We start from the raw sequence: 20,136 nt of genomic DNA on the forward strand, positions 1-20,136 counted from the left end.
ACTTCTTGTATGACTATTAGATTTGTGTTAATGCACAGATTCTACATCGCCTACATAAAATGTAGACACAAAGTCATGCAGGCAGATGTCAGTATGTGATTTGAGGATAGGAGATTCTGCCGTGCAACCACATACACCGACTTTCAGCTTTTGCCATCATTGCTACAGTGCTGCTTAGAACTTTCCACTCAAGCAGGGAATGACACATTTAAGAAGTAAAGATTGTGGCTGTGGAGCATCATCACTTTAAGAACTAGTTAGGCATGATGGGTAGAGAAATAAGTTTTACTGTTGAATAAAAGGAGACCATGGAAAGCAGCTTTCTCTCAGTCATGGGCAAGCCTTCTATCAACAGGTCCCCACAACGTCCGGAAAGATTATTAGGTTCAAGTTAAGTTGTAACGAAAAGGCTGCTTTCAACTTGCAACATGGACTTTGATTATTTTAAGTCTTATTAATACTGTTAGCTAGGGAAGAGGCAGAACTTGGATGCCCTTCTTTCAAGAGGCATACTCTCCTTGTTTTAAACCTCTCTTCCAAAAGTTCTTTCTGGAGTCATTTGTATGAAATTCATCTCTTGAAATCAGCATCTAACGTATGCATGTGATTTGGTTTTAGGATGATTCCTCTCCAGAGTTTATTTTTGACTGGAAGGATGCTCTTTTCCAGTAGAAGATGGTGATCCTAATGTATGATCATGGAGAAGGGGATAAGTTCAGTAGAAGTGTTACCTTCCAAATCGTCTCAGGTTACAGCTGTAAAAGTGGTGGTCAAAGACCCCGAAACAAAGCAAACCCAAAGAGGGAAACGAGTGGGATTTGTGCTTGTCCATGCAGGTAAGATGCAGAAGCATAACAGCTGGAATGGAAATAGTGCACATACGAACTAAATATCAACTAAAACGTTATTTTGGCTTTGGACTACTACTGTTTCAATGAAGTGACATTAACTTTGGGTGTAAATCTGGGAGTGGAGAGTTTGATTGGAAGTTGCATTGGCTGGAGGATCTTGGAAATTGTTAATAAAAATGTAGGGTTTTGGGTGTTCTGAATGGTAATTTTTTGTTTCTCCTTGACAAAGAAAACCCCAAACAAAATCCCTAAGTTAAATGGTTATAAAATGTCAAATTCTGCAATTATCTGGTAAGCTTGGGAAACACAGCTGTTTCCTTACTGACAGTTTCTTGTCTAACTTGTCTGTAAGGACAGTCTAGTTAAGACTTTTTAAAACCTCCTTAGGCCGTTTGTTGCTGAATTTAATTTTTTTTACCCTTTTGAAAGTTTTCCTCCAAGTCTGTTTGTTTTTGGGTTTTTTTAATATTGTTTGTGTTTAAGTGAATTACTATTATTTTTTCCATGTGTAATAAAGAGGTCATCTACTCAGATGTGATAAAAAAATGATGTGTTGTGTGTGTCTTGTTCGTAAATTATTTTCTCATAGGTTCTTTCTTAAATACTGTTAATCTTGAAAATATTAGTGATGCTTATATCTGGCTGTATGTTTGTTTTTAGCATATGAGTGGTGACATGAGGTAAAATTGAGCAAAGTAGCCTGGCGACACCTAAAATATTTGAAAAACCAACATGCTACTTGGATTATAAGATCCTTAAGGTGAAAAGAAACCCAAAACAAAACCCTCAGAAAACATTCTGGGTTGATATTTGACAACCCTGGTATTCTGTGTTGTCCTTTATTGGGTTACTTTGTTTAGAATTCTTACACTAGTAGTGCTAAAACTTATTTTATTAGAGTTTCTCAAAGCTAACATTTCTAGAGGTGAGGAAAGGGAAGTTGAGATAAATACAAGCATATTTTTCGAGTTCAAAAACCAAAAAACCAGAAGATGATGGAATTTAAATATCAGTGTGCTAGTCCTGTTTGTTATTTTTCTGATGCTGTATTTAGTTGAATAGTGGGCACTGATAAATTTTTCAGGTATGGAAGTAGGGGGTAGTGGCTTCAAAACAGGGCAAAATGGCTAGATGCAACAGGATAGACATAAAGACTGAAAATGAGAAAAAGGTGAAAAAAACCTGGGTGATTTTTATTTCCAGGCACTCTCATGGTTCTAAAGCAGGAGTAATGAGCTCTAAAAATGTAGCATAAACATAAGATGAACAGAATGGTAATTGCAAACTTCCAAATCAGCAGTAAAAGGAAGGTTGGAGTTTGACTTAAAACCAAGGCTTTTGCCTAATGATGGACAATAATTAAAAAAGCTATGCTGGAAATCCTCCAAGAATGAGCAGAACTGGAATCTGTTGGAGAATGTTTATAGGAATAGATTGTATGATGCCGAGATTTATACCTGTATGCTTCTGCGTATTTGCTCTGTATCCTGTATTTTACTGAGTGTATTTGAATTAATGTTCGAATGCATAAAGTTGTCAATCATTGATACAAAAAGGAAATGCCAGTGTAATCCAGAAGAAGGAAGGCTGTATTTGTCTGTGTCTTAATTCTTTATGCAAACTATAGGCTGTAGTTTGACAGGTAGTATAATCTCTTTTCCTTTTGCCTTACTTGTAGGTGCAGGTTATCATTCCGAATCCAAAGCTAAAGAATACAAGCATGTGTGTAAAAGAGCCTGTCAGAAGGTAAGTCTTACCAGCTCCACAGTCTTGTAGTGGGTATACAAGAAATATATTTGGTAGCCTTGTCCCTTTAGTATGAATGGGCATATCTGGGCTTAGCTAGTCAGGCTGTATGCATTTCTAGAGGAAAAAAGGAGCAGCAACAGTTAACATGATACAGAGTCAGCAGAGCGCATGGCCATGAGGTGCAGCAACATTCTCATCAGTGGTGGCAAACAGCAGACACCAAAGGAACAGTGGGGGAGCAGGAGGAGGTCACAGTGGTACAAGGTCACAGTGGAGTATTCCTACAGCTTCCTGCACTGTTCCTGAGGCTCTCAGATTTCTGGAGCTAAATGCGGTGTCTGTATTTTTCTTTCATCAATGTCCACTCTTTTTGGAATTTATTTAATATCTAGCATCCAAATTGCTCCATGAATGCAGGGTTTTCTAGAATTCTTTTCTTCCTGGTAGCTCTTAATTTCTTAATAGGAGAGGAGGTAGAAACAGGAAAAACAAAACAAAAAATCAAAACCCTTTTCCCAAAGCTGGAAAGAGAAACGGCAAGACTTTAATTTCCATTGAAATTAAATTTTTTTTATCTCCTCCAAGAACTTTGCTTTGGAACTGGCAAGTCCTGTCTACTAAGTGTTGAATGAGAAGCTGGAAGACCTGTCTCCAAAATTTCTAATGCCTTTTGCTTTCTCCAGGGAGAAGGAGCTGGGAAGCTTGGCAGGCTTTTTAGAAGAGTCTGAGAGTTGGTCTCTGATAATTATCACTTCATCTTACAGTTCTGTTGCTCAATCCTAATACCGATCTAATTTTGTAATGAGAAGCCTCAAAAATCATCCAAACTTAACACTAGCTTCATTAAAGTTGTGCATTAGCCCTAATGATATTCATTTCCCAGCTAATTATGTGTGAAAAAAGGTGGCTTGCAGTTGAATTTAAGTCTAATTTGAGATTCTGTTTGGTTCCTTAAGCTAGGTAGCCAACATAAATAACTTGTATGAAGAACAAACAGTCGCAGGTTTGTCATGCAACTGAAGATTAAGCCATAGTTGTTTTCTGGGGTTCCCTGAGAGTACTCGACTGTAAGGCCTTGTCCAGTATGGATCTAAGAAATAATCTTAGGCTCTAAAAGTTCATTTTTGTGTGCGTATGTAATTTGAAGATAACATTGTCTTACTTGATTTGTTTTCGTGTATTGGCTTTTAGACAACCTTACTTGTAGATTCTGTTTGATTTCATGACAATTGCCATATATGGTACTAGGGACTTTTGTTGAATCATGGAAGGAAAATGAGAAAATTTTTGACTGAAACATTAAGTGTTTGAGGACACCAGGTATAAGAATTTATTTTGCTATATATTTGATCATGCAGGAGTCTGCTTCTAAATGCAGTGTCGCAAAGTCGGAGTAGTAAAATTGTGCCTTCAGATCTGCCCTTGCATGGTGCATGCTGACTATTTCCAGTGCCTCTTGTTTTTATGTCCTCTTACATTTTAAACTAATTTGGTGAAGATTTGTGTTGTACAGGACTAGGAAAACGTAGGGCTTAGTCACAGAATATTAGCCTGTCCTAATCATCAACTAAAAATTCTGTTCTACAGGCAATTGAAAAGCTACAGGCTGGTGCTCTTGCAACAGATGCAGTGACTGCAGCACTTATAGAATTAGAGGTATGAATTTCTGACTAGTAGTAAATATCTCTCCCGGGTACATTGCCAGATTTTTCTGTAGGAAGGTTATTAATTCAAATGGGAAATCTACTGAGATCTCTGGTTTTGTGCTATGCTAGTTTTATCTTTTGCTTTTCCACTATATTTTGGAGTATATTTATTTAAAGACTTTCTAAAAATGCAGACTGAATAAAAGTTGTCTAGTTAGTGCAGTTTAGTTGTCATCTTAGGTATGCCTTATCAGATAGTCTTTAACCTTCAAGAATAGAGTCATTAAAGACTTACTGAATACTTTGTAGGGAAATTTTTCTGACTTACTGAGTTGCAGACAGACTGTACTGGCACTGCTTCTTAGATAGGGAAAAAAAATCGTGCTACTGGTCACGTGTTAACTAGAAATTCTAGGATAAGTCCTCATTCCTTTTGTTTACCTTAATATCTCACACTGAGTTATGTTTCATTTCTTGAGATTATGATCCAAAGTCTTTACTAGTTCTATTAACACTCTCATGTAGTAATTATATTGAGGTAACTGTCTCTGAATATGCTTTCTTGGGTTTGTTATTTATACCTTTTTCAGTTCTTTGGGATAATTCTACAAAAGTGATTGCATAAATTTAACGCTGCTTGTCTCTCCATCCAATTAAAGGACTCTGTGAAAATGAACTAGGAATTTTAAGTTCTCATTTGTCCCACAACATACATTTGCTATGTGCTTAAATTAACGCAGTTCCCAAAGACTTTTTTTCTTACGTTTTTTACTTTGTGTCTGTATGATCTCTGACAGGATAAGAGACTAGAAGCAGGCTCTTCAGAGAAAGGTGACTTCAGTGTAAGATAATGTTTTTTTCTGATTTTTATGACAAAATATGTGTAGAAGGATAGGACAAGTAATGCTTTTATTTGAAAGTGGTACTTGTTAATGAAGATAGAAAGTCTTGATAATTGTAAAGAGATGAGCAGCTGTTTGTGAGGTTTTTGGAAAAGTGTCTTTTTGGAGTGGTGAGATATTTATAGCATCTGACTTAGTGAAGGGTCCCTATGAAATAACGTAGAAGAGAGTAAAGCTAAAAGAATTTCTGGGATATAAATGAGGCAGTTTGGTTATTGTCCCAGGTCCACTAATCCCTCATGGCAGTAATGATTGAAACAGGTATTCCTCTTCTCCTGTAAGAAGTAATTGCTTCTTCCTCTCCAACTTTATTAGTAAAGAAGGAAGGGAAGGTAAGTGGTGTGCTCTAAAAATGATTTCCTGGGTTTGGAATTGATGGTAGTATTCTGAGAGGATTAGCAGTGGATTTTCTTACATGTATGTTGGGAAAGTGTTAATTAACACACTTGATAGGGTTAGTGTAAGGCAGGCAGTACGTACTTTAATATGTTAGACATGCTGACTAGGAGCCAAGACTTCAGTCATACTTTTAACTTGGCAAGCTTCTTGGCTTTAAACAGTACTTTTGGTCTCCACTGAACTGTTCAAATATGCTTTCATGTGTTATCTTACATATTAGAATATAGCTATGTGAAAACAAAAGGTATCTTTCTAATGGAATTATTTATAATGCGCTTCCATAAACTAACTGAGCCTGCTGTTACTCCACAAGATTGTTTTGTGTGTCAGTTCCCTCCTCAGTGTGTGTGTGGGAATCTACTTTGTGTTGTGACAGAAGAAAACATATTTTAAGAAGCTTAACTTAACAGTTACATATCTCTTTGCAGCTGTGCCTGGGGTAAATATTTTATCTGTTTTTGTTATCCCCAAGAGACTTTTCTTCTTTTACTTTAGTAGATTTAAATACTCTGAAGTACCTCTGTGTAAGAAGGTATGGCTTTAAGATGAAATTAAAATCTTTTTATGAAATTACTCCAATCAGCAATGTCTTTCTCTTCATCTATCTTGCTACTATTGTGGTGATGCTTGCTGTCATTCCACTTTCTGGTTGTATAATTGTCTTAGGTAGTATTTTTATGTGTACTGTTGCACAAAACCTGGTTTTTTTTCTTTTTCCTGTTTTTAAGATTAAATATAATTTTTTTCAGGTTGTACTGCTGTCATTAATGTAATTATTGGCTTTCATTTATTCATTAAGTGATTATATAACCTCTTAATTCTGGGTTGTTCTCTCTGTTACTGGGATAAAGAATATTTGATTTGGGATTTGGGCTTCTTTAATGTATGGAGCTATACAGTTACACTGAGGAAAAATCCAAGGTATACTTAGAACAGAAAATGGTGTGATTTGCATGACAGTATTTTTTGAATCTGGTATGAGAAATTTCAAAGTGTTAGACTGTCAGCTTTCAAAATGTTGAAAAGTTTGTATCTACTCCTATCTCATTCTGAACACCACCTCCAGACAGCTCTGTCATTTCTGGAGCTGCATCTTCTGTTTTAATTCTCGTGTTTTTCCTATTGCTCTATGGAAAACAGAAACTGCATGTGGCAAGTCAACAAAGCAATGAGAAGAGTTTTTCTCATCAATTACAAAATTTTATGGGTAGCGATGTAGGTTTGTATGTTGACTGTCTCTCCAATGAACTATCACTGCCCTTTTGTTTATGCAGGGAAAAAATAGTGAGTTTTTTGTAAAGTACTTCAGCATGTCAAGTTGGTAAATGCATAGCAAAAATACGTATGAAAACAATGTTTGTCTACATGTGTTACTGCAAGAGAGATTAAGAGACAGAACAGCAAAAGTTTGTATAATGTGATAACAGATTCAATTGTAGAGTACTGTTTGTAACTTCTTGATATTTTTGTTGCTGTGAGTTTATCTGAAATATTTAATCACTTTTACAGTTCTCTAGGACTTCTAATGCTGTATTCCAAAAATCTGTAGCCTTTGCAAGGCACAAATATCTTTTCGTGGAAGTGTCACAAAAGATGAATTTTTTTCCTCAGTTCTGCTCAATTACCCAACTCCTATTACACAGAATTTCAGCTAATCCAAGAGGCATCACTTCAAAGACTTGCTGAGGCGCAAGACTTGCTCTTGATCTTTTATGAGCAAGCTGACAGTTTGCTTGTGGTATGCTGTCTGTTTTTTGTTTTACTTTTGCAGGCTCTAAATGGAGAAAGAAAAGCTTTTCTTTGTTGGACTATATGAATCTCAAGTGAAATAGTGTTCTGTGATTAAGATAATAAAGCTAATTGGTAGAGAAAAGGTAGATTTTTTTTTTGCAAAGTAACAAGAGCAGCTGACGCAGAATACTCTTAAAAAAACTGTGCTGGTCTTCATAAGCATCAGCTGTATTTGATAAGTTGATTAAAGGCAGTTACGTTTTCCAGTTTGTGAACTCTGTCGTTGCAGAGAAACAAATGAACATGTTACCTCTTTCAGCTTTTGGTAATAAAATGGGTCTGGACAAGGTGCTTCATAAGAGTCATCATTTATACTGTATGCTTCCACCCAGACATTATTGTGGTACCATTTCTTTTTGGACTCTTGCTATCAGCCACCATATGAAGTCTGAGTTTCTCTTGGAACACAAAGGGATTTGGGCAGCTTTTGGGGGGGGGGGGGGGGGGGGGGGGGGGGGGGGGGGGGGGGGGGGGGTGGGGGGGTGGTGGGGTGGGGGGGGGGGGGGGAGGAGTCCCCCTCCACACACCCACCTTAAAGCTTGCAGTTTTCAACAAAACCGTGTGCTGATTACATTTATGGCTGGCTGTGAGAACAGTGTGCAATTTCAAGCTTTTATTTGACTATAGAGCACTTCAGAAAGTCTACTGGAGGTACTGGAGACAAGAATAGAAGTTTGTTGTAAAGAGCGATGATGATTTCAACCTTTTTCTAAGTTTAGTCTAAGTTTATTAATACTATGTGCAGATCAATCTGACTTCAGTAGAATGTTCTTTATGATCATTTAAATTGGAAATTAATATGATTGATGGGGAAGCAGATGTCACATTTTGGGTTTCGATCTTGCTACTGAAATTGCTCAATTTACTTTTGCTTTTTTGTTGTTGTTGTTGTGGATCAATGCAAAGGATATTTTGAACCTGTTGGTATACTCAAGCAGTGGGTTTCCCTGGCTGTCAGCAAAATTTTGCAGTGAACGAACTTTTCTTGTTGAATTGGGTTTTGTTTGTTTTTATTTATTAATTTTATAGTAATTAAGATTTTTTACTATACAATCTTAGTCCCGAGGACTTCTCTTAAAAGATGAAAGCACAGTGCTTAGCAGCCTTGTTGTATTAAGGCAGTCACCATAGATGAACTTTTAATGGGTAATGAACTGGAAGTTGTTAATTCTAGTTAAAAGCAATACTATGATGTTCTGCAGCAGAGTGGCTAACAGTAATCTGTGACAAAAGTGTTCTTTGAAAACATTTTAGCTGGTGTAATTGAAAGGGATGTGACTCATCCTTGTAGACTATTAATTCTTGTCACTAAATTCCCCCCGAAAAATAAATTTTAAAATTACAGTGTGTAAAAAGAAATGCCTGTAGACTTTGAATCTGTTTTAAAATTTGCAAATAAACCATGGCCAAAACTATATCGAAGATGGATGGAACGTTCTTTAATGCATGTTGAAAATAGAGCATTTTAACTATTTGCCTAGATGTAATGCAGGACTATTAGTGTTATAGTGTTGAGTAACTTCTTCAAGCATTCCAACTTTGACCGCAGCTAGAAACTTCAGCATGCCTGTGTTTGCTGCCAGAACATTTATAAATACATCTTGAAGGAAAAAGAATTCTAAAAATAAAAATGATACCCTTGGTAGCTTGAGAGTTTTTACAAGATGGGTAACTTGGGAAAATGAAACTCTTGTTTCATGTCTTAAAGCTTTGTATTATCTCCTTTTCTACAGGTTTATGTTGTAAGTTAGAGGTACTTCAGTGGTGGGGTAATGGCCAGGTAGTCTAGTATTTTTCACATAATTGAAAGCTTATGTTTTGTTAAAATGCTTTGAATAGCCATTTGTCTTTTCCCTCTTCTCTTTTACTTTTCTATGGTAGTAGGGCTTGCTGTTAACATGCAAAGCTCATGCTTGTTTTGCTTTCTTGTCTTTTGTTTTCAGTTTCCTTAGAAATATAAAGGCTGATCTCTGCTTGTGTTTTTAAATAAAAGTATATTCCTGAAGATACCTTCTGTATTATAAACATTTTCTTCCTTTCCTTTCCTCCCTCTTCTTGGATACATGCTTTGATTGGGTTCTTCCCCATCCTATGTTAGCCATATAGTTCTTGCAGTACTGCGTTTTTCCATCCGAGGGTATGAAGAGACTGCTTCAGTTAGCTCAGTTTATTTTCTTCCCCCTTTGAAAGCATGCATGCTTCTGTTTTAATAATGTTTCTGCAGTCCTTAAAGGTTATGTATTTTCATTTCAAAACACACCTTAATTTTCATAAGTTGTATTCCTCCATTTGTGTATCAGAGTCTTGAAATCTTTTGGTCAGACTTTGCAGAGATTCTTGTTTTCAAAAATAGATGTATTTTTGTGGGGTATTTCATGTCCATGCCTATTCATAGAAGTAGGTGTTTCCATTTTTTATAAAGGCTTTCCTCTGCCTTCTTTCAAAGGCTTTATATCTCCTCTGAGACACTCAGGTAGGCATCAAAAATTCCATGTGTTCACACCCAGTTCCTGCACTTTCTAAAGCTGTTGTCAGATCACCTTTCATATCTGTGAAGTTAGAGTAGACCATCTTCTTCTTGGCAATTTTGAGGCCATCTTCTTAATTGAATACAATCTGATTGTAAAGCTAAGTAAAACTCTAGAGAAATTTTGAACAGGTGCTTGGAATTTGGTCTTTATTTCTTTTTACTGGAGAAGTTACTCATGTTGTGACTGATTGTACTGGTAAGATCCCTTCTGAGTCCTAAAATGAAAGAGTTATGCCACCAAAGAGGCATCTACATTTTGTTGGTGTAGAGTTCTTATTTATCCAATATTTTGCAGTATTCTGATAAATATTCTGTAGGGAGAAACAGGGGGCACTCCCTTTGTCTTGAGATCCTCTGAATAAATTGTCTCTTGGTGCATCCTTGATGTTGTGCCAGTGAAGGTGCTATGCCAAAGCATCAAGCACATCTAGATTTTTCAAAATACAGTGAACTAGTGCCACCCGGTATCCTGTATTTTTTCCCTACCCTCTTTTGATTATTATGTTTATCAGATGGTAGAGCACTTTGTGTCTTGACTGCAGAAGGGTTCTGGACAGTGTTACTAGGACTTGTGTTCTGATGGGTCCTTCTCACTCCCTTTATTTGGCCATGACATCTGCTCTTAAGATAACAGCTGTCTTCGCTTTGTGGCAGTGACAAATCTGTAGAGCATGAAGTTCTTCCTCTTTGCTAATGCTTTTGATTATAATGCACTGAGCAAATGTTTTTGGAACAGAACATAAGAAATTTGTCTCCAGGTCTATGCACTCTGATTACCCATGGGCAGGGAACTTGGACAGCACTAGGAGTAAGCATTTTTCATCCTAACGCATTCCTTTTTTCACTTTGTCCTCCAAATACCTTTCACCGTTCGTGTTCAGATTCCTTCCATCACTTCTCTGCTCCTTTTGTTCTAAACTTCACTGACTTAATTTTCTTCATACTTGTAGAGCCTGGGGAGCAATGAAGTCAATTAAGCCAGCGGCTTCATTGCAGTCTTCCACCTTTTCAAGGCCATTATCTTGGTAGCCTTTTTTTAATCATATTCCACTGCCTCTCCCTCCACCCCAGGAAGTTATTCCCTGTGCACTAAACTGCAGATGTTTCATTATCCTAAAGTCTTTTCAAATTTACTTATTTGCTGAGGCATAGCTGCCAAAATGAACAACACAATGAATATCACAGTGAATTTGAAGATTTGTTGTGGTGTGCGATAAAATAGGAAGGGATAAAATGGGATAAAATCTTGTGCTGCTTGTTGGATGCAGAAGGAAAAAGCAGAAAATAAAGATGAGTAGTATAAAATGGACACTGAGACATTACAGTCTGTTTCATGATTGTGTATTAATCGTATTATGTATTCATGGTTCTTGGTAGGAAGATAGCATTTTGGTGACTCAAACACTAAGAACACTTTAGATACCTCTGTAAATTAGAATCAACATCTTGCACAACAAGTTTTGAATTTACTCACTACTTGCTCATTTGAAAGTTAACAAAAGCTAACTGACAGCAAATTTTTTTCATTTGTTTGTGCTCTCTCTTTTGTTTCCTTGTATTCACTATGAATTAGTAAGTACAAAAAAGAACCAGTTCACTTAACATTTAAGACAGAACTTTGAGCTGTTTCCAGTAGATCTGTTTCCTGATTCAGCTTTTAGTACATGTACTGTAAAAGTACGACTACCTAATTCATTGACGTGTTCACCTGTGGTCTAGACAACCATTTTTCTTTGTCGCATCAGGTTGTTATGCTGTTCTAATAAAAACAGATATGAAACTCTGAAAGCATACTGCATCTCTGAAATTTTACTGTTTGGCTGTTCTGGGCTGTTAATCTTTCTTTGTCCTGTACTCGTTTTGTGCTTGCATCTAGAAAGAGGGCATTATACTGAGCTGGCAGTGAGACTCCTGAACTGTGCTACTTTGATATTTTGTGTTTTTAAAGTCATGGGGATGCTCTGATAAAATGGGGGGGGCAAAAATGGGTGTTTTTCATTCTGGCGTGCAAAACTTGTTTGAGAACCATGAGTTTGCAAAAAGCTACAGAAGGTGCTAATAAAAGAGGAATTAGGTTTTTAATTAGTTTATTAAACGTTGTTCAATACTTTCTATGAAATACATCTTGTTTTTTATTCAAGGAACTTCCAGCCTGCAGTAATGACTGTCCTTACGCTAATGATCAAATAGAAATTATACAAAGTGAATTGTTACTGATGCCGATTCTTTATTTCTGCATGCAAAGCTGCAATCATAGGCTTAGAATGTTAAGGAAAGGTACAGTTCAGTTTTGCTGCTGTGTCATACTTAAAGAATTTCAAAGGTAGACTGTGGTCTGTGTGGTGATTATTAGATGTTACTTAAATGTTACTTGACGGGTAAGGGACCAAATGAGGTGTGTATTTTGGGGGAGGGAGGGAGAGATTTTCACTTGTGCTCTAAGGCTTTTGCTTGCATATAAATGATAATGTTAAATTGTTGGGTGATTGTTTTTTATATTGGCATATCATTACACTGAGATATATCACACCCTCTATAGGGTGTAAGGTATCCATTATAGTAATTTGAGATGCCCTGTTCAAATTGCTGTTGTTTTTGTTGTGGAAGATTAAACTACTAGAATAACAAAGTGCTCTGCACCAAGATCAGTGTTGTGAGATCAGTTATACAGAGGTTTTGATTTAGTCTGTTACGGATGTGGCCTTATAGTGTTTTGTTCTTATTTTTAGGATTCTCCTTTTACAAATGCAGGATTGGGATCTAACCTAAACCTTTTGGGTGAGATAGAATGTGATGCCAGTATAATGGATGGAAAGTCACTAAATTTTGGAGCAGTTGGAGCACTGAGTGGTATGTTAACTACGTATTAAAAAGCTAACTACTGATTTAAGTGCAAAGATCAATTTTGTTTCTTTTTATTAATTTTTTTTTGGGGGGGGGAAACATTGTAAATACTGCCCTGTTTTAATGAATTCTGCCCCCTTTTAAAAAAGGGGGAGGCATTGCTGCTCCCTGAAATACTGTTTTGTGTTAATTTGCTTTGTGTAACATATTGTCTTACTAGTTCATTGATAATCCTTTGATGCAGAACAATTGTATGAAACTATACAGTATTCACAATGGGAGTGAGTTTGCCCAGGTGAATTAGCATTTTATTATAAAGTTATTTTTCTACAATTATTAAAAAAAAGATTACAAGCATTTAACTTAAGCTTTTTATTTGTTTTTGTTCTGGGTCTCCTCGAAGAACTTACTGGTACATAATTCAATCATAAGGACAAATGATATTTTGGTCTCTTAGTTAAGTTGGTCAAATTAGGCTCCTAGGGGACCAAAGTTTCTTTTATAGTATCAGAAGGCTATGCAGGGTGCTAGCCTCCAAACTAAAGCCCCTCATGTGTTCTTGAGAATGGGTGCAGCTGCTCATCTGTCAAGCTGTTTGCTTGGGACATAAAATTTCTGTATACTGTAGATTTTTCATTATAATTTCTCTTACATTTGGATTTATTTTGTGTGTTACTGTTATAAGGTTAGATGCATTTGCATATGGGACTTACTTAATCTGAGAACTAATATGCTTCTATTTTTTTGTCTAGTTTCAGCTTTCAGTACAAAACAAGTACAGGTATACAGTCCCAAATAGGGATTGTTGAGGTTTGGTCATAAATTCATTGAACAGCCTTAACTGTTACTATAGAATAGCTTTTATGACAACATTTCAAGCTTTGTTCTTTATCCTAGAATAGTTCTAAACCGTGGTAATAACTTCCTCATGTAGATGTAAATCTAAAATAAATAGTCGAATTAAGTGTTTCAAGGCATGTTTGTTACAAAATGTGTCCTTCCAACCATGGGGAAGGAGGAAATGAGGGAATGAGAGAAGGCTAAGCCTGAATCCTATAATCCCTATTCTGGGCAGATAGATCCAAATGAAAGCTCTTTCCATCTTGAAAAACTGATGCTTATAAAACATCTTTGGCCTGTAGAATACCATAGATTTAATTTGAGATTTGTGCAGTAGGAGGTCACTCCTAATATTTCAATATTTTTCTTCTTTTTTTTTAAAAACTAAAAAGGTGGGAGGGGTGTTGATTAGAAGGCTTTGTCACTACTGATAGGACATGTGAAGGAAAAACTGATAAAGTTGTTAGTAAATTGAAACGTAACATAAGGTATCTCTTAATGACTTGGCAAAGCCTTGGAAATTTAAGGAAGCTGACTTCCACTGCCAAAATGAACACTACAATGCTATGTGGAAAAATATTTTAATGTTTTATTCCCATTTTTGATAATTTTTCTTTTCAGGAATCAAGAATCCAGTTTCAGTTGCAAATAGATTGTTGTGTGAAGGGCAGAAGGGAAAACTCTCTGCTGGCAGAATTCCACCTTGGTAATTGCTTTGTTCTGCTTGACTTTACTTTGGTCTTTCGTCTCTACTGCATGCAATATTTGAAGGTTATATCTTATCCCAAGAAGGCTGGTGCTGTTTTACATACCAGTGATAGTGTGCCTTTAAAAAGAAGATAAGCTTTGTTCTCTGACCTTCAAACATCTTGTGTACTTGATGAAGCTGTGGGTAGAATGAAGTATTGTGAATAGATGGCAACATCATTTTGTGATAATTTCTGTCTGTGTGACTATTTCATATGTCATACTGAATTCTTATGTCATACTGAATTCTTACATTTGTTACTGTAGCATTTTGAAAAATGCCTAAATACATCAAGATTAACATTAAATTCTACTGCCTTTGCCTCTGTCTACCTTTAAAAAAAGCAACATAGTTTTTAACAAGTATATAAAAGAATCCTACTTTACTGCCTGTCTTTGTGGCTTTATTTTGCAGGTGTAGTGTGGAAATGTGCAGTGCTTAGTAACTTCCTCTTATCTTAGCCAAAATGGGAAGTTATTTTAAAGATAGATTTAGTAGTATTTAAAACAACAATGAAAACATGCACTCCTTTATTGAGATGGGTATAATACTTAGATGGAAGAGGTGACTCTTAAATGCATAACAACTTTAAATATTATTGCATCATTTTGGAAAGAAGCCAAGAAATGTGTCAGAATTGATTGCTCTTAAAACTGTCTAATTTTCATTAGCAGCTTAAATTGACAAGTAGAGAACTTGAATGATTCATTCGTATTAATTGAATGCTATCCTCAGTTAGCATACCTGTTGCAGAAGTTTGCTAACAAATGGACTACAGTATTTGCAGATCTATTAAACCAGAATTTATGTAGTTTAAAATATGTATATTTAGATTCACAAATTTTACTTTCCTTAGCATGTTATTCTTATTCTGTAGAATTAGCCAAATAGCCTGTATCTGGATGGTATAGTATTCCAATTTAAACAGTGAGGAAAAGCACTATTTCAGTCATGCTGCAAAGGAAGTTCATAGATCAAAAAAAGCTACCTTGAAACCAAGCCATCAACAAGCAGATTTTGCATTTAAAACTCTTTAATGAAGAAAGAGAAGAGTAACTGTAGTTAGATAACTTCTTTTTTTTTTTTTTTTTTTTTTTAGAGGAGATGTTTACTAAGGAATAAGAACTTGAATTTCAGTTGCTGTTAGTAGCTCATTTCTTCAGATGTCAGGAGAAAGTGGGGCTTAGCTGAGTTACATTAAAGAGACTGTCAAATGAGGTGGGGTTTTCTGGTGTTCCAGAACTAGTGCTGAAGTCAGCTACAGGAGCAAGCACTTGTGATTTAGGTTTGTCTGTATCATCTCAGTGTTTTCTCAAATTGTTGTATGTTATCTCAAATTGTTGTAAGGAAGAGCACTTGGGCATTTTAGCATGTTTGCTGTAACATCATGATCCAGGTTATGCTGCTATTTTAAAAATAACTGAATGGAAAAGAAACTATATCCTCTTGCCCTCGAAGGACAAGACTAAATCTTTCAAACGCTCTGCAAAGTCTTGGCTAACAGATGCTTTTAAAGACAAGGGAGCTCAAACTCTTGAGGTGTGACGTGAGCCTACACATACAGTTTATTGTGCAAATATTGTGGACCTGAGTTACCTAATATGTATTTTCATTTCCTTTTTGCCATTCTGAATTTTGAATGTATATTTTATTAGAGCAAATTAGTTACCCTGGGAACAATCTATACTAGCGGGCTATGATGGGTTGTGCTTCAGACTTGCTTTGGTAGATAGTCCTGTACATACAGGGTATCCCAAGTTCAGAATGATAGAGCTTATGTTCATTGTAGGTGATGACTCTTGACAATTTCATGCCCTGCCATTCTGGCAGGGTTTGGCATGACATGTTGTTATTTTGGGACTGAAATATATTTGTGCACAAGTTGGGAATATATATAGTCATGACAAGAGAGCAGCTGTATTTTGGCATTCCTACCAAGTGTCAGGATTTTAGTAACTGATTTTTATTTGTGAAGATATGCAAGGTTCATCTTGTGTCTCATGGGCAAGTAGTGTATTGGGGAATCTTCTGGATACTGCTTAGCCTAAGAACCTGTCATGTTAAAGAACCTAGCGGTAGAGACTGTTTCTATAGCATGATCTAAGATAGCTTAATGTTTTCTGGCCAGAATGCTTGGCACGTAACCACACAAGAAAAATTCAGGAACTGTGAGATTAGTAAAAGTGGCATTATGGAGATTCTTGTTTATGAAAGAACACGTGGAGGCAGTTAGTTTGGCCTGTTTACCCCTGTTCAGCGCCCATTTTTATAGTGACAGTTCATAACCAATTCAAAGCAGTACATTTCTGATTTTCAGTAGAAGAAATTCTAATGAATATGAATTGATTTTTTTCTGAGATTATAAGCTTATTGGGAAGGAGTGATCAAGTGTCCTAACTGATGTATCCAATTTGCTGTAAATTGCTCTGTAGACTGTGTCGTTTTGGATCAATGTCTTGCTGTCTTGTTTAAACACAGAATCCCACTATCCAAATTAAAATTTAAAAAGTTTAAAGTAAAGAATCCCTGAATGCATGAGTGTATTTGTTGAAACTTCTAAGATCCTTACATTTTACTGTCATATTTTATTCAGCTCGATGTTGTCAGGATTTTCTCTGCCTATGTATGGAGGAACAGAAAATACTGAACTTGTAAATGTTACATGTTATCATATAGGATATTCCTGTTCATTGTATAACTTTACAAAAGAAAGCACTATTATAATTGCACAATTACGTATTGGATGGATCTTTGGAAGTGGTCTTTGGTTACAGAATAATGGATTAGATGTTTTGTAGTTTGAAGATTTTCTATTTATTATGCTGAAACCTTGACCTTCCTAAGGGAAAATGCTTATTTACATCTGTTTACTATTAAGTATAGATATGTAAGAATTGCAGGATGGTACAAATACACCTAAATGTCTCTTTTCTTAGAACTCATTAGTACTACTGATACCTGAGTTCATGTCTGTATCCCTCTTCCAGTATTAATAGTAACCCACACGGGAAAAATGGGTTACTTCTTAAAACTTCTTAGGGTTCCCCCCCATCCCCCACCCTCTTTGAGTATACAGGGATTTGTAATTGCTTCACAGTTTTACAGTACTGTATGCAGGATATGTACATTGTGTAACTTGTAGGGCAGTGTGTAGTCAAGAAAGTGCCTAGAGTGAAGAGTTGCACCACCTTTTATCTCTGTTCTATATTTCTTCAGAACGATTTATGCTTTGTAACAGTGATTTCAGAGTGATTGCTGCATTTTATAATAAATGTTACAGAGTAAGTTTATTACATTCAGGATGCCTTGACCATCTTTAATGAACCTAATCTTCTGCCACTTCTGCTTAGCTTGGTGTGGCCTGTCTCCCTACACCCCATATTAAATGGTCCCGTTTGGAGCAAATAGCACCAGGATAACCATGTTCTTGAGAAAATTGCTTAAAAAAGACCATTTTTGGACACCTTTACTGGCACTTTCCATTCATATGGCCTAGTTTGCCTGGAACTGGAAAGCATGTCCAAGCATCGTCTCCTTGCTGGGAGGATGTTTTCATCTTCTGCGTGTTCTGAGCCTGTAAAAACTACAGAGTACTCTTCGTTTGATGTATTTGCAAGAAAGATCTTTTTATCTTGTTAGTGCAGAACCAACTTTCAGAGTAGCAGAGCACAAACTCATTCATCCTTTGTTTTTGAAGTTTCCCCCCCCCCTTTGGAAAATTGTATTTTGAATTAGCCTAAAGGTTTTTGAAACTTGGTGGGGTTTTGGCTGCTTTCTATAGCCCACTGGCTTTATTCCCTATTTTCCCTTTTCCCCCAACAAATCAAGCTCAGTGGTAGCTGTTTAGAGGTAGTTTTGTTTTTATGTCAGCTTTAAGTATTGCCCTGTTCGTTTTTGCCTGCTGCAGCTTTTCTACATGACTACATGGATGATTCTCATGGCAACTAAAGCAGTTCCCTAGTGCCAGACTGCTGGTTCCCACCCTCTTGCCACCCTATCATCTGTGGCTGGTACAATTGTGTGTGGCTGTGTGCTCAACAGGATCACAGAGCTTGCTTTTGGGGATGGTGTAAAGACTGTTTATTCTTGTTTAGATTCTATGTATTTGGCTACCTGCAGAACTGAGTTCATGCTGTATGTCCTGTGGGAGTCTCTTACCAACTAATTCTGTATCAATTTATAGGAGATAGAGTATATGTAGCACAGACAGCAAAGCACTGAGATCCTGATTATTTTTTTTTATACTGTTTATTTCAACTTTTCTATAATTACACTGACTTTTTTTTATAGTGTTTATTTTAACTTTTCTATGATTACACTGTCCTTTCAAGAAATCCGAACTGAAAAGTTCAAAAAAGATGGATGATCTCTCTGGTTTTATGGGGCCTCAATTAAATGTCTGCTTCAACTAATCTAACTATTCTTTGGGACCAGAACTGCAAAATACTTTGTCTGTGCCCATTTTATAGGAGGGAGAGGAATCTGGGAATTAGGGATGCAGGTGTGAGCAAAGTAAAAGTCACATCACTTAAGTTTAGAGATGTTCTTGGGTGCTTTTTTTGCAGTCTTCATAAACCCTAGTGACTGTTTCTGTGTTTTTAAGTATTAAAAAGGCAATTGTGAGATTGCTTGTAAGTGCAGTGTTTCTGACTGATCTGTGCTGTTCAAGGTACCATATGTAAAACTCGTAATATTTGAGCTTGAGAGTTTCTCCACCTACTCTTCCTCTCTGGGTAAATTGTTTTATTGAACAGGAAGTGCTTATTCACTTCCTGAGAATGTATTGTTGATAGAAAACTTTTCTTTTAAAGACCAAAACCTTCTTTTAGTCAATGGAGAATACTACTTAATTAGGTTTGGCTACAGTTTGCATTTCTCTCTTATGTTAATAAAAGTGACAGGTTGTTTCTTGAGCACTAGCTTACCTAATAGGAGACGCTTGAGTTTTCCCAAAGTACCCAGTAACTTATTCTACAGTATCTTGCAACATGAACAATATTTATCTGGAGCTGCACTAATGATGGTAAGAGATATGTATTTAACAATTCAAATTCTCATCTAGATAAACTTTTTTTTTGAGACTTTTGTAAAGAAAGAATAGACACACCTCTTGTATTAGTTAAGTCATAGAGAAGATAGAAAATACCATCTCAAAATACAAAACCACCTCAAAATACATACTGAAAATTGCAGGTGTCAGATACAGCACTGTCAAAACTTCCAACAGCATTAATGACAACAAATTTGCTATATCAGTAACGTTCTCAGAAATTGTAGTACTAGGTGGCCCCAGGGACTACTTTGTAGCCGATATAACTTTTTTAGCCTTATATTCATAAATTTGGTATTACTGTAACACTTTTTGAAATTTCTGTAAATCCTCAGTCTTTACTTCTTGTGTCCATTAGGCAGTTGTGTCATTCTTATTTCAAAAGTGGGATATGAAGTTAAGATTGGAAATAGTTGCCCTTTATTGTGCTGCTGTTGTCGGTACTGTTGCGCAGCAGCTTTCTGAAATCTATGATTTCCAACTACTACATTCCCCTTTTCAGGGAATCATATTAATTTCTTTCAGGGGAAACACTATAGATAATTGTGGCTTGTTTTTTTTTTTTTCTCTGCCTAGAAGTCACATGTCCATGTATAATTTTTGCTGTCATTCATTGTCACAGCAGTGTGTACTGTTTCACTACTGTAAAGTGTTCAGTACCGACTAGAAAACAACTTCTCAGATTGTTGGGGTTTTTTTACAAGTATATTAAAAATTCAGTAAACTAGTCTCATTTGTAAATGCTTGTTGGAACTCCACGAGATAGATCATCATCCTTCTAAGTAA

The 20,136-nt window shown here is 36.2% G+C and overlaps 1 protein-coding gene across 11 annotated transcripts in view; it reads left to right on the forward strand.

Annotated features, from left to right (window-relative positions):
* Window positions 1-20,136, forward strand: part of TASP1 (taspase 1) — a 90,153-nt gene that overhangs the window by 3,106 nt on the left and 66,911 nt on the right. For all 11 annotated transcript variants that reach the window (XR_005933032.1, XR_005933036.1, XR_005933037.1 and 8 more), the window contains exons 2-6: window positions 619-836; window positions 2,530-2,597; window positions 4,188-4,256; window positions 12,598-12,718; window positions 14,174-14,258. Coding sequence is in view for 5 of the 11 variants with exons in the window: in XM_041125506.1 (XP_040981440.1) it covers window positions 692-836; window positions 2,530-2,597; window positions 4,188-4,256; window positions 12,598-12,718; window positions 14,174-14,258 (488 nt within the window). In the remaining 6 variants the exon portion in view is untranslated. The remainder of the gene's footprint in view (window positions 1-618; window positions 837-2,529; window positions 2,598-4,187; window positions 4,257-12,597; window positions 12,719-14,173; window positions 14,259-20,136) is intronic.

This window comes from Aquila chrysaetos, chromosome 8, assembly GCF_900496995.4.
Source record: "Aquila chrysaetos chrysaetos chromosome 8, bAquChr1.4, whole genome shotgun sequence".
In the NCBI taxonomy this organism is placed as follows: Eukaryota; Metazoa; Chordata; class Aves; order Accipitriformes; family Accipitridae; genus Aquila; species Aquila chrysaetos.